Raw genomic sequence first — 13672 nt, forward strand, 5'->3', positions numbered from 1 at the left:
CTGTAGGCCTAAATTTAAATAGTCCTTGGATTGCAAAGAATAAGAATTTCAATAACTTTTTTTAAAAAAAAATAAGTTGTCTCCAGGGTAAGATCGGTGCAGTTTACCATGGTTGTGTATGGCCAGAAGTAGTGATGTTGTATCAGGGACAATGTTTGGGCGTTGTTCACTCCCTGATAAATAACTGCATTTTCATGTTGCATTGCTAACAATTTATGTTGCTCTAAAGTCAGGGAAGTATATTCACTTTCATTCATTCAAGTTCATTCATCAACACACACACAGTGCCCCAGGTGTTTGGTTTTTTTTTTTTTTTTTTTAATCCCAGTTTAATTTTGGTGATCCAGTTTCAGTATCTTGGGACTGACACCAGGATAGGGAGAATGAAATGCTATTTGTGTCTTACCACATATAAGGAGTTACTGTTATTCAGCTTCTTGAGATTTGTGTGGCTTTTTGATGTAAAAAAAGAAAAAACAAACCAAAAAACAAAAAACCTCCCCAAACTCCAAGGTTTCTATCAAGTACAAGTATGGGAAGTACCATTTTATAATATTTCCCCTTCTCAGTCTCCTGTTGTTTTCATTCAAATTCTGGTAGACCATGTGAAAAACCAGCTTACTGCTTACAAACGTGTATTGACCACTTTAATCAGTTCATTTGTTTTGGCTTGTTTACTAATTTTTTGAGTAGTGTGTAGGCTAAGATGCGTTTTTGAAGGAAGAGAGGGGATGAAGGGAAGCCTTCTACCTTTTCATCCTGCATTGGAAGTTGCTGGCCTCCCAGGCATGGAAACTTTACAGTCAGAAAAGATTTTTGCAATAAAACATTTGTTTCCTTTTTGCATTCTGAAGAATTGTCTTTACTTTTTTATTACCCTTATAACAGAAGTAATATTGTTAATTAAGCCTTTAGATAGTGGCATATAGTTTTCTATATCCCATTCATCATCTTTAAAATAAGATGCAGAGCATGAGAGCTACAGAGAGAGGAAAATTTAGAGTATGGCACGTGGCACACAACTCCCATTAGCAATAAGGCAATAATGTGGGCTGTATGTCTAATCCACAACACGCTGGGTTGAAAACGCAGTCTGTAGTAGTTGGTGAAAGTAGCTATGAAGACTGCCTAGTTAGAGGCAGATTGCTGTTTGGGAAATAAAAACAAGTAGAGTATAAAAGATGACGGTTTAAAGCCTTTCTGTTGGTGACTGCTAAGCAAGCAGTAAAGCAAGAATTGCAATAGACATTTTTCTGACCTGTTAGAGCTATGGTTAATTGTGGACTTTAATCAGCCTTTTGTGTTGGGGAACTCTGGAAACCAAATACCAGCTGTGTCAATATAAGACTATAAACAAAACAGTAAAAGACTTCTCAATAGCAACTAGCAAAAGTGTTTAAACTGAGATAAGCATTTCCTTCTAGGAGGGAGGTGGTTGTACTTTGGGGTCTTCCTCAAAGTGACTTTCGAAGTGTAAGAAAACTCAAAATAGCACTTCGTTGAAGAGTGCGTTCTTGGTGTAGCAGCTAAAAGATCACTTTTTAAATTCACACTGGCAGTTATGTTACTGCATCTGCTTGTTCAGGGCTGCCCACATTGGGAAGTGTGCAGGCTTTGGGTGGTTTAATCAATCCAGGTCTTTCCCCCAACCTGAACCAGCTTAGCAGTCTTAAGTATAAAAAGTTTAGTCTTGTTCGTACGATTTTACATACGTGATAGTAGAGGTGCTGATTAGGATTACTATGAAATCACACTGTAAATGGTATGTTTTTTGTGATTCTTGAATGTGCCATGTATGCGTTGCGGATGGCCCTTAAGACACTCTCTTGGAGGCACTGCAGTATAGGGTTGCCACGACAACTTTTAGTTATTGCTGAGTGTCAAGTGGCAGTCAGCTGAGAACATTTAGCTAGCTATGTAGGTGTAGAATAAGCTATAGGATAAATGTCAAATGCTGACAATGGAGGAAATGCTGATATCATTGTACAATAATCTGTAAATTAAACTGTGCAAAGTAGGAGGAATGAATACTTCACTTGTTCCAGGTACAGAAACTATTTAAGATACGTGACTCTAGGCAGGAGTTCTGGTGCCAGCTTGACTCACAGAGTTAGATCAATTCAGGGCTTGGTCTATGTGTACAAACACCAAGGAGGGATCCTGAACCATGACGGTGACTTTATTATGGAATTGTTGTTTGTTAAAGATGTCAAGGTTGGGCTACAGAGTGCTGCAGTGCTCTCAGCACCAGCCTGGTACAATGTAGTTCTTACAAGTGGGTGAGTTTATCCTTGTAGTTCTTGGAAGTGGTGTCCAGGGCCCAAGCTGGCAACTTTGCTGTGTTAATGAACCACCATCCCTGCGTGGAACTTCAGTGACTGCTGGAGCTTCTTGTGAGCCCAGAGACAGACATCAAGAGACGATGATAGACTTGGGGCTGTAGCCCATTCCTAGACTTCTGGTCTAACCTCTTCAATGAATGGAATAATGAAATCCAGTTCACAAATTATTTTATTTTGTTCTTCTGCCTTTTTAGGAACACTTCATAAGTTTGATCTGGAAAAGAAAAGTTGATGATTGACAAAATAATCGTTTTCCTTTGATGCCTCAAACATATGCTTAGTACTATTGTGTTATTTAATCTGTGCTTAATTTTTGTCGATTGCATTAAAAATAAAAATCAGTGTGTTGGATGGATTGGACAATCAAAATTCTAATTTATGTGGATTTTTTTAAACTTGGATCCTCTTTCTATGCATGATACTTTAGCATAAGTAGCCTAAGTCTGTCTCCTCTATAGCATTTCTGTAGATCCTCACTATTTTTAATACACCTCTGTTATCTCTAAAGAGATTTCAAATTTCTATAAAATTTGTAATTCTGTATGGATAACTTCTATAATTATCACAGTAAATTGTGCAGGTTTCTATGCAACTATATAGTAATTCTTATTTGATGAATTACTGTTGTTGCTTTTGGTTTATAATTTCAGTGTCATTTTAACATAATTTCAATAGTGTGCGTTGAAGCAATCTTACCCGTATCTGTAATTGTCCATATGCTTTAAGAATAAAAATAAACATTTAAATTAAAATTAAACATTTTAATATTTTTAAAGCAGAGTTACTTATCCTGCTTTTATTTATTGACGTTCAGAAGTAGGATTTTGGTTTAGAATCTTTCTAGCTTTGAAATGAACATGACTAATATGTTATTTTATGCTAACCATGGGTGATGAAGTGATTGATTTCATGTTCTCTGGGATAGCAGACAGCTCTCTTTTCTTAACTGTCTAGGACCTGCCATTGAGCTTGAAAAAGTAAAACCAGAATCAATTGAGCCTGAACCTGAGGTACAGAAGACCTTCAGTGAGGAAGCAAATACATCAACGTACTACCCTGCCCCTGTTCCAGTAATGGACAAGTATATTCTCGAGAATGGAAAGGTATTTCAAATTAAATATAGCATGAATAGTTTGTAAATGTCCAGCTGGTGATTTTCTTGTGGAATTTTCACGATATCGGCCATTTTGCATGGTAGCAGCTTATACAAACTTCCTCAGTTTTTATAAAGGCATGCTGTTATGCTGAGGAAAATTATGAAATTACACAAATATGAACAGTGTAGAAAAGCTGTGATTAAAGCATTGAATGCTATGTAACAGAAGGAATATAATTATTAAATATGCATGCACAAGCACATTAGCTTAGTCTTCGATTGGTGACATACATAAATCCACCAAATACAGACCAGAGTCAGTAACCCATGTTATAAAGTTACATTAGTCTATTTAACAGAAATACTTTTTCCTAAAAGGTCTTTAAAAAAAAAGGTCTTTAAAATTTTTAGTGTGCTGTAGTCCTATGGCAGAGAAGCCTTCATGTTTTGCATTGGAGTCCAGTAGATAATTATGAACCCTGGAATGAAAATGGGCTCCCTTGAATCTAGTAGGAGTGTTGCCACTGAATTGAGCTGATGTAGTGCTACTTTGCAGATACTTTTTATAAAGTTGGTGAAATACCATCTCACTAAAGTTTGCCAGAAAGCTGACTGATAGATTTTCAGACTTCAGCGTGTTTAACACATTGTCCGCTCATCTACCAAGGCCTGCTTTTATAGCTGTTGCCATTATCATTAAATGAACACTAGTTCTTTCACAAAACTATACGTCCTTCAGAACTGCCTGTGCAGATCCTGTTTCTTAGGATATGTGTCCATTCGGTACCGTAATCTGAGAACTTTTTAGGAGGAAACGTCCATGTCAGCTTTGGCATATGCTGGAATTACTGGTGGAATAGCATGAAATGTTACATTTTCAGATCTGTGTTACAAGATTGACTGCACAAGTGTCTGTCATTCTTGAAGATGAATTCAACATAATTATTGAAGACAAAATGTATGTGAAAAATAGTATAATCTTGACAGTTTGACAGGTATTTGGTTCAGATAGCTTTTCTTGCCTAATATATTTAACATATGTCATTTGCTTGTATATTTTGTGTATATTTGCAAGGAAAACTTAACATATACTACTGTGAGAGTTTGGTTTACCTCCTTTTTCTCTGCTTAAGATCTGTGGGGTAGGGTGCGTCCTTTAGTATTTGTATGCAGCTTTTCCTGCACCTTTATTTCATCTGCCAGCTTCTTGGCACTTCTGTTGCTGAAGTTTTCTCCATCCTTATGGATATTAATACCTCTTTAACTTTCCTTTTGTAATGTTGGTCTCTCTTTAAGTTTGCCTATTTATTGGGGCTTTAGCCAGCTCAGATGCCAGAAATGTGAACTAGTAATGTATTTAGAGTGTTGGAGGGTGTTTTTTCAGTTTTCCTTATTTATGCCTTTTTTTCATTACTTCTTTATTGACATGCACCACTAGAGTAGCTGAAATACTTTTTTAGAAATCTTGCCCTTTGTGGCGTCGGATTTGATCTTAGTAGAATTCTTTCAAAGCAGATAAATCTCTCCCCTCCAGAGGGAGAACAGTAGAACAGTTACTGAAAAAGAGCCTATGGCATTCATTTAAAGAAAAGAAAAGAAGGAAAAAAAAAAAAAGAGTTAATCTTCTGAGATACATTTTAGATACATTGCACATCTTAGCACGGTTACGGTGGTGAGCATTGCTTTGAATTTGCTGTTGTTTCTGTTGCCTTGTGCTTGAAGGTTGATCCTGCAGTTGCTAAAATTGGGGGTAAAGTTCCTGTTGATTTCATTAAGCCAAGGGTCTGGCCCATCGGGCAGCTCTTCCAGCAAGAAGGAAATGGCTTCTGAATCTGGAGTACAGTAACGTTCCCGTAGCTTTGGGAGTAGTAGGAAACAGTACCGAGCCTGTTTTACAGAGAGGTAAACTGAGACATGGACAGATTAAATTCCTTGGCTGTAACAGTGCTAGAAATAGAAAAAGGGAGACATAAGATTTCTGTCTGTGGCTGTCTGTCACGTAGTTGCTGTTACCATAGGTGTTTCATACCAGTGATAACTTTTTGTAATAAATGAAGCATGTTCAAAGAAGAGATGGTCTGAAACATAAATATTAAAAATATTTGCTGTAACTTGTTGTTTTCTTTTAAATAACTTAAAGCTAATGAATAATGTAGTAGCTTACGAGACTACTCAATCTTTAGCAAAGGCAAACCCTAATTTTGGCAGAGGGGAATCGGATTTTTGATCAAATACTGCAGTCTCTACAGCTAATATAATACAGACATCCAAAATTAGGCACGTCACAACATCCTAATCTCAGTTATTTTCTAAGTAACTTATACTCATTTTTACAGATAACTTTTCCAACATCAAAATGGAAATAACTGATTTATAACTAACGTGATTTTTTTTCTGAGCACAGACTGCTCACTCTGATTGAGCTTGTCTTACAAAATATGTAGAGAGCACCAAAAGAGTGTGACTTTTTTAAAGCAGTTATGAAGAGGCTCGACAACAGAGAAGGAAGGAAAAAAGGGGTGTTCATGTTGTGCTTATTACTAGTTTCATTTCTGTCCATTACGAAATCTAAATACCCTGTCGACTTGTGAAAAGCTTTTTAGAATCCCTTTAGTGTAGAAAATTCTGCAGAAGGCAGCTTGCTTTATGGTTGTATACTTTGAGGAAGTTAGATTTTCATTTGTTTTTTATAAGGTAGCTGGTAGCCAAACCATTCATATTTTTCTATTTAAGTTTTTAAACAACTAGTTGCTTTTGAAGGGTGCTATTGTAATAAAAAATTTCTTTGGGTTATAGCCCTCATTAATAATTAAAGCAGGTTTCCATTTAAAGGAAAAATGGTATTTGGTTTAATACAGGCAGTAAAATTATGGGTATATAAAATTTTACAGTAGCTTTGTCCAATTTTCATTCCAATTAATGGGACTTATGTGATACTGTTCAGATCTGTATGGGTAGCAGGCACAGTTTATGTATTGCTACATGAAAGGAGTAAAAACATGAAAAACTTAAGAGCAAAATGGTTAAGGCAAACAGAATCTCCTAATACAGTTTTGCTATAGAATTTTGTTCACAGGTGTTTCTTTAATCATGAGGAGGCAGTAAGTTTTTATTGAAGTACTAGTGTTACAGAAAGAACCTCCATTTGATCAGATTCTATGAAACCTGAATTGTGGATATAACAATGCAATTGATACATATTTTTGGTATTTTGCACTTGCACAGAATTACCTGAAAGTAAGTTCTATCTTCTTCCTTTCCAGTGCAGTGAACTCTTATCAGTAATTAGAATAGCTAGGTCATGCATTAGCTTGTCATGGTTGATGACCAAGCGTGGGTCCAACTGATGATGAAGTTCATCACCATGTGAACAAAGCTTTCTGCATGCAGAGGTAGTTCAGGTGTCTGCACTGTACTCCAGGAATTAGGAGCATGGACATACATGGTACAAAGTATTCTCCATGGTTCTGCACAGGGCCAGCGTTTGCGTCCAGTTGGGCTCAGTGGTTGCACTCACGTCAGACCTGTGCTGATTACTAGTGGAATTATTTTCCTTGCTGTTGCCTGAAGGTGTCCTGGTTATCAGGAGGACTGTCAGCTCAGACATAAGTAGTACCAGCTTAAGGATGGTACTCAGATACTCGTCCTGTATTTGTCTTAAGCCTGGAGCACTGGGAATCTTGGGGTAGAGATATGGTGTAGCTCTGTGGGAATCAACCCAGCATAGTCAATGCTAGCAAGGCTAATAAGAACAACTCGACTTGAGCAGCTTCCTTTTGAGGACTGTAATGGCTTCATACTGCATTTCCCAGTACCCATACCCTGCTTTACTACTTCCAGTAAAATACCTCTGCTCCCCATTGTCTGGATAGTGCAAAGTTTATGATGTTGCAGCAATGGGTCATTACCTTACCACAAACCAGTGTTGACCTGGATAGATTGATTGTACACGATAGGCAAACTTCTGACAGATTTGGAAGTTTTACAAAGCTTCTAAACTCTCTTGGCTTATATTGAAATTGGAGCTCTCAAAATCCCTTCTCCCCTTCTAGTTACTTTAAACAATCAGGCTGAATTTTGCCAACAGGTACAGGGTATGACTTAAGTATTTCCCTCTCTACTGCCTCCAAAATACGCTTTGGGTAAAGCCTGTTTCAGCCAAGGGGAACCTTTCATATTAAAGATAATGTTTCATCTTGCTCCTGAATTAGGCTGGTGCAACTGCTTGGTTTATATGCTGTGCATACCTTTATAATACTGGATGTGTTTACTGTTTCCTTCTGTCTCTGTTCCTGACTATAGTCTTTCAGGAGATAGGCTATGTGGGGGGGAAAAGTAGAGAGTAAGAAGAATTGAATACAAAAAGGAAGAGGAACTATATTATATAAGAGGTTGACTTGAACTCCCTGACCCACAAAGCTGGAGAAGTTTCAGAATTAGGCAAAATGGATTTGTTCAGCCCTAATTACTGTTATTATAGTACCTAATATTAATGTTCCTACAGCACTTGGATACTGTTGTGTGCTACATACCATAGATAAGTTGTTATTATTACTACCTTCTAGGTCCATCTTGGCAGTGGAATTTGGGTAGATGAGGAGAAATGGCACCAGCTGCAAGTAACACAAGGAGATTCAAAGTATACAAAAAATCTAGCGGTTATGATTTGGGGAACAGATGTTCTCAAGAACAGAAGTGTCACAGGAGTTGCAACCAAAAAAAAGAAAGATGCCGTTCCCAAGCCACCTCTCTCACCTCACAAATTAAGCATTGTCAGAGGTAGGTTATTTGAAAACTTTTGCTTCCTGCTTTGGAGTTTAACTATTAATCATTGAGTTGAAAGATGCTTCTTTTCAGCTCATCTAAAATTAACTGATTAAAAACTGTAATTCAAATTGCTATTGCATTGTGAAGTGCATACATATCCAGGAAAAAGTATACCACATTGCAATAGCTGTGCACAGTGCAGGCCTTCACAGCTGAAGAGTTGTACATCAGTAAGGTTCAAGAAGATCATCACTTTGAACCACTTGCAGGACAGGACTGAGCATGGGAGAACAACACGTTGTTCTGGAATTAATTCATAACATAGTGATTTTTTAAAATGCATATATTCCTTTTAACAAGCCTGAGAGTAGCTTTACCACATTCTTTCATCCAGAACGTAACCAACTCTGGCATGAGGCACAGAAACCATTATAGCTGTGACTATAAAAATAAGCATACCTTCAAAGGCGAGAAAGAATAGTTTTACCCTTTTAAATGGAGAAAATGGAAATAGTAAAAATTAATTGTTACACTTGAATTGGAATTTGAACAGGAAGTGTAAATCGCTGGCAGGGAAAATTACAATGACACTTTCAGTAACTGCAAGCCTGAGTCCATGTGTTTAGTACTTTGAGAGTGAGAAAGCTTTCTCCTTTATTTAAAATTAATAGTGAATTTCAGTCCCTTTGTATCATCATGCTTGTGTTTTGCATTCATTTCTGTCTCTCTTGGTATTTCAGGCTTCTTTTTAAGTCAGAACTGAGTCAGTTCCTCGTGGAATACATACCAAAATTGGATTTTTAGGTTTTGTGTCCATACTAAATTGCAGTAGGGCTGAAAGAAATCTCCCTGTTTGATTGAGCTTCATTATTCTGCATTTCCTGTTCTTAGTTGCTATGTGCTCTTAACTATGAACTCTTTAAGAGCTGTTGTAATCGCATTGCAAGTACCATGTTTTGGAACGAAGAAGTACGATTCCTCTTTGCGTGTGTGCGTGTGTCTGTGTTGTGTGGGGAAAAGTTGGAAACTGATCTTCGTACTGTCATCTTTCTTAGTTTGCAAGAAATGAGTAAAAGACATGGGGTTTTTTTTTACTAATCTGCTTTCAGAATATTTGTGGAAGTGCAAGCTGTTCCATACTGATTTGCTAGTTCTGGCTGGGACCTTTTGGTACAATCCTAACACAGGTAGCAAAGTAATGATGTACTGGCCACGTAAGTAATCCACTCTGTGGCTGTGGCTACCCTTGTCAGCTCCTAATGAGAAAAAGAATTGGTTACCCAGATGCACACTTAGAAACATGCAGTAAAAAGGGGTTATTGTTCACTGGCCCATTGCAAAGAGCTTTCTAGTTTCCCTGCTGGAGACTGTTGCTCCTTAGCACTGCTGGCAAGGTTTCTTATGTGAGAATTTCTTCCTCTACTTCAGTCAGGGCCAGTCTGTGTTGCTTGAGCCCTTTAAATCACAGCTTTCTTCTAACTCCCCTTGTTTGACTACAGTGAGTTTGGGACTATGCTCCAACAGGTACACGGTGAAAGGCAGATGGGGCCCTTCCCTTTCTTCTCTTCCATACCTTTACACTCTCCAGCAATTCAGCTCTTCCCTATTTCCTTGTTTTTCTGTGTTTTCTGTTATACTTTTGCTTGCAGCCTCAACCCTCATTTGAATTCTACTGTTCCACGCCCTGGTGTTCCTCTTTCCAGTGTTTATTTCACCTTGTCTTTGACTCTCTTTTCATTAGGCATAAGACTGTACAATCTCTTCTTGAACCAGTTAAACTGCATGGCCAGTGTTCTGGGTGGCAGCAGACAGACTTCCTATGTCAGCAGTACTGGGTAGCACATAACCATGATTTTCCACATTGTTGTGTCACTTGCATTTGCATCAATGTTAGCAGGCCAGCAGTGTTTCCTGGAAAGCTGGAAGTGATCAAATAAGAAGTTGTTATTACATTATGGAGAAGAAAACAAAACAAAAAAATGAGTAGCAAGTGGACAAATGGTGAAATGCGAGGAAGTTAGAGTTTACGTGGCCAGTGACTTGGATCAGACATCACAGAAAGAAGTAGAGCTCCTTGTTAATCTTTGAGATAGATCTACTTGAATCTTTGGTTGAGTCAAAAGGCAAAGAACAAGCAGAACCCCCAAATCACTCTTTGTTATGTGACTACTAAACTACTATCTCTGCAGCCCCTCATAGAAATGGAAGAGATGGAAATGGAAAAACTGTGATGATCGTGGGTCTGTCTAGGTCACGCTGACTTTAAGAATCACAGCTGATGCATGAGTTCTGTCAAGTGATTCTTTGCTTGACGTTGTGGCTAAACTAATAACATAGCCTGTCTTTTACTGGAAGTTCGCCTTACTAGGTGTATCTGCTTGCAACCTGGGAGTATTCCTGAGACTGTTGTAGTACAAGTTTATGTCCTACAAACACACTGGGTTTCTTCAGGTTCTCAGTGATGTGCCTCCTAGGTGCTGTATTTCAAATCATAGTTTACTGATTATCAGCATTTCAGCTATGGGGCTGCATGCTGATTTTTATTTATTTTATATTCAGTACATCTTACAACATAAAATTCACATTGTTTCAGATGTTCTCATCATTCTGTGGACACAGACTAACTTATTTCAAATAGATTTTTGAATGACAGCGTTAGGTCTTAATATGTCTTAAAAATCCCTACTGTGTAGTATGTAATAAAGAAATTATAAAAAGTATGATGCATGTGCACTGTTATAAACCTTGTTAATGCAAAATAACCTTTTGTAAAACTTCTGAGAGGTTTCAAAATGAACTACAAAGCATGCATAGTACTTAATTTTCATAACTTGTTAATATGACGCATTAGAAATGTTATAAACCATGTTAATTAAGCGATAATCTCTATGGCTTTTGTATATTAAGCAATAAATGGCTACTGGAATAGATTACTAGGCAAAGCAGAACAGAGATTGTTTAATCAATCTGGGAAGCCTGTGCAGCAAAATACATTGTTCTGGTTATGAAAACAAAAAAACCCCAAACCTGCCTGTCTCAAAGGAGTTGGGTGTGTTTGCAACACCTCTGATTGCAGTAACCTCTGCAGGATTCTGGCACCAGACTCCTGACTCTGTGGAGCAGAATTGTCTCAACTTTCATTGCCCTCATTGCGTTTGCAGTTATTGCTATTGCTTGCTTTTTGTATTCCAGTTAAGTTCACAAACTGCATTGTGCAAACATGCAAGAAGATGGCTCTCACCCTGAATAATCTACTAATAAAACAAAATACACCCAGAGACAGGGCATCTGATAAAGATGCAAACATTAATGTATGTTGTACAGATTTAAAAAATAAAATAAATTGGTTCATGTCTTCTCCTACTGGTTACTGCTTCTCTTCCTAACCATTGTCATTTACTTACTATCTTGAAGGTGTGAAGGTAGGAGTGACTCACAGGGAACTGTAGATAACAACAGTTCCAGTGAGACCATTCAGCTGGGAGAAGATTCTAAATCTGCTGTGGACACATGGACAAATACAAGAGTTAGGCAGGCAAAACTGATGCTGTAAAAGGTTGGATTTAGCCTTGTTTCTGTATAGAAAGCCTCATAATGCAGTCACAGCATAACTGGAAGTTGGTCATGCCAAAGGTTCAAGCCTGGTGAAAAATCTTGTCTTTAACAAGATAGCCAGTGAATCAATGAAAGCTTCTGTTGTCTTGCAACAAATATACACGCTGCTTACTCAGGGCTGTCTCTTGAGTAGTTAGCCCAACACAGGGCTATATTCTTTTCTAAAAATATCCTAATGGCTCTTTTCCTTTTTTTTTTTTTTCTCCCCAGAATGTTTGTATGATAGAATAGCACAAGAAACTGTGGATGAAACTGAAATTGCACAGAGACTCTCCAAAGTCAACAAGTACATCTGTGAAAAAATCATGGATATCAATAAATCATGTAAAAATGAAGAAAGGAGGGAAAGTGCAAAGTACAACTTGCAATAAATTTTGGATTTTTAATAAAGTCTTAGTGTTTTACTTAAGTGTTGTTTTTTGATTTGTGTGACATTTTTGCTGATGGGAGAAGCTGACTTGAAGCGTTACTCTCTTTCTATAACTGATTCGTTTTTTGAGCGGTTCTGTCAAAAGCCTTTCAATGGTGTAACCTGCTTTTAAATAATGTAAGATATATTGTAAGTCCACTCACAATGGAACAGTGAATCTTCAAAGGTTTTTCCAATGAGTTGCAGTATGTGACCTGCAGTTCTGTATATAGGTTGTAATTCTGAGAACACCAACCCATTTTGCCTACCCTTTGTTTTACTGGAGTTAGTGGATCTAGGTGCAGTAAACACCTGCTTAGAAGGAAGAACTGTACAAAATCCACTTTGCTATTGAAAAGGGGTTTATTGTATTTTACAAAGTGTTTTTCTGAACTGAAATTTTAATCGTTTGTTTTTATAAATCTTTGTTTTGATCTCTAACAATATATTTGGTCAAAAACACACAAAGAACGCTTCTTTTTCACTTATTGTCTTGTAGTTAGATCACCATTGCTGTCATAGTTTAAAACCCACAAACAACAGAGAACCCAAAGCTGTAAGTTGTAAAATCATGGTAACTTATTTAAAAAACAAACAAAAATCTAAAATTCTTTTTCAGGCACCAAGGCACTTTTCAGATTTCTGAGTATGGTAAAAGTTCCATGTGTCCATATTACTCCTCTTGAAACACTATTTTTAGTGTATTTGTATTTTGAAATGATTTAAAGATTGCCACGCTATGGCAAGATTACATACAAAAGAAAATTTAGTACCATTTCCTCTGAGTCTGTAATTTAACAGTGGACACTTTTAGAACAAATTGAAATTAAAAATAATTTTCTACACTGAAGTTGGACTTGCGATGCAAAGTTATAAGGAATAATTCGTTGTCTGAATTACACCTTATTGTCTGTAAGTGAAAGAAAATATCCTGAAGTCTTGTTTTATGAAGGTTTTTGAGAATAAGGTTTGTAGAGATAACTTGGGCCCTGTGCTGATCAATTTTGAGGATTTGTTATATTAGTGATCTTAGTAAACCTTCCATTTGTGTTACGCGCACAGATGTGATGATCTGCCTTTCCAGCTGTCTATTCCTGAGTATCGGCATCGTTTGCTCCTTTTCTGCCGCAGAAATTCTGCTTCCTGTAGTTTTGAAAGACTTAGCATTTCTTGTCATCTTCCTGTAGCGCTGGTATATCCTAACGTTAAACCTATTTCAGTGTCCTGTACGTGCAGGTAATTTGAAAGGAGCAATGCAAGGATTCTCTAAAGGGCTGGGGTGGGTGGAGGGAAGAGGGGAAGGGAGAAGAGGAGGAGGCGTGCTAGAACTGCAGTGCCTGTTTCAAAGGGATGGAGAAAAACACCGCTTTGTCTCTTCCTGTACACCACATGTGCTTAAATGAGGTCTTTATTCATAGAATCATAGAATGTTTTGGGTTGGAA

General features: G+C 37.4%; 1 protein-coding gene across 1 annotated transcript in view; it reads left to right on the plus strand.

Moving 5' to 3' along the window:
* BEND5 (BEN domain containing 5) overlaps positions 1 to 12191 on the plus strand; it is a 595256-nt gene extending 583065 nt beyond the window's left edge. The window contains exons 9-11 of the mRNA XM_035891345.1: positions 3297 to 3445; positions 8004 to 8217; positions 12031 to 12191. Coding sequence (XP_035747238.1) covers positions 3297 to 3445; positions 8004 to 8217; positions 12031 to 12191 — 524 coding nt within the window. The remainder of the gene's footprint in view (positions 1 to 3296; positions 3446 to 8003; positions 8218 to 12030) is intronic.
* Positions 12192 to 13672: the final 1481 nt, after the last annotated feature.

Source organism: Egretta garzetta, unplaced genomic scaffold (assembly GCF_000687185.1).
Source record: "Egretta garzetta isolate BGI_Z169 unplaced genomic scaffold, ASM68718v1 scaffold533, whole genome shotgun sequence".
Classification (NCBI taxonomy): domain Eukaryota; kingdom Metazoa; phylum Chordata; class Aves; order Pelecaniformes; family Ardeidae; genus Egretta; species Egretta garzetta.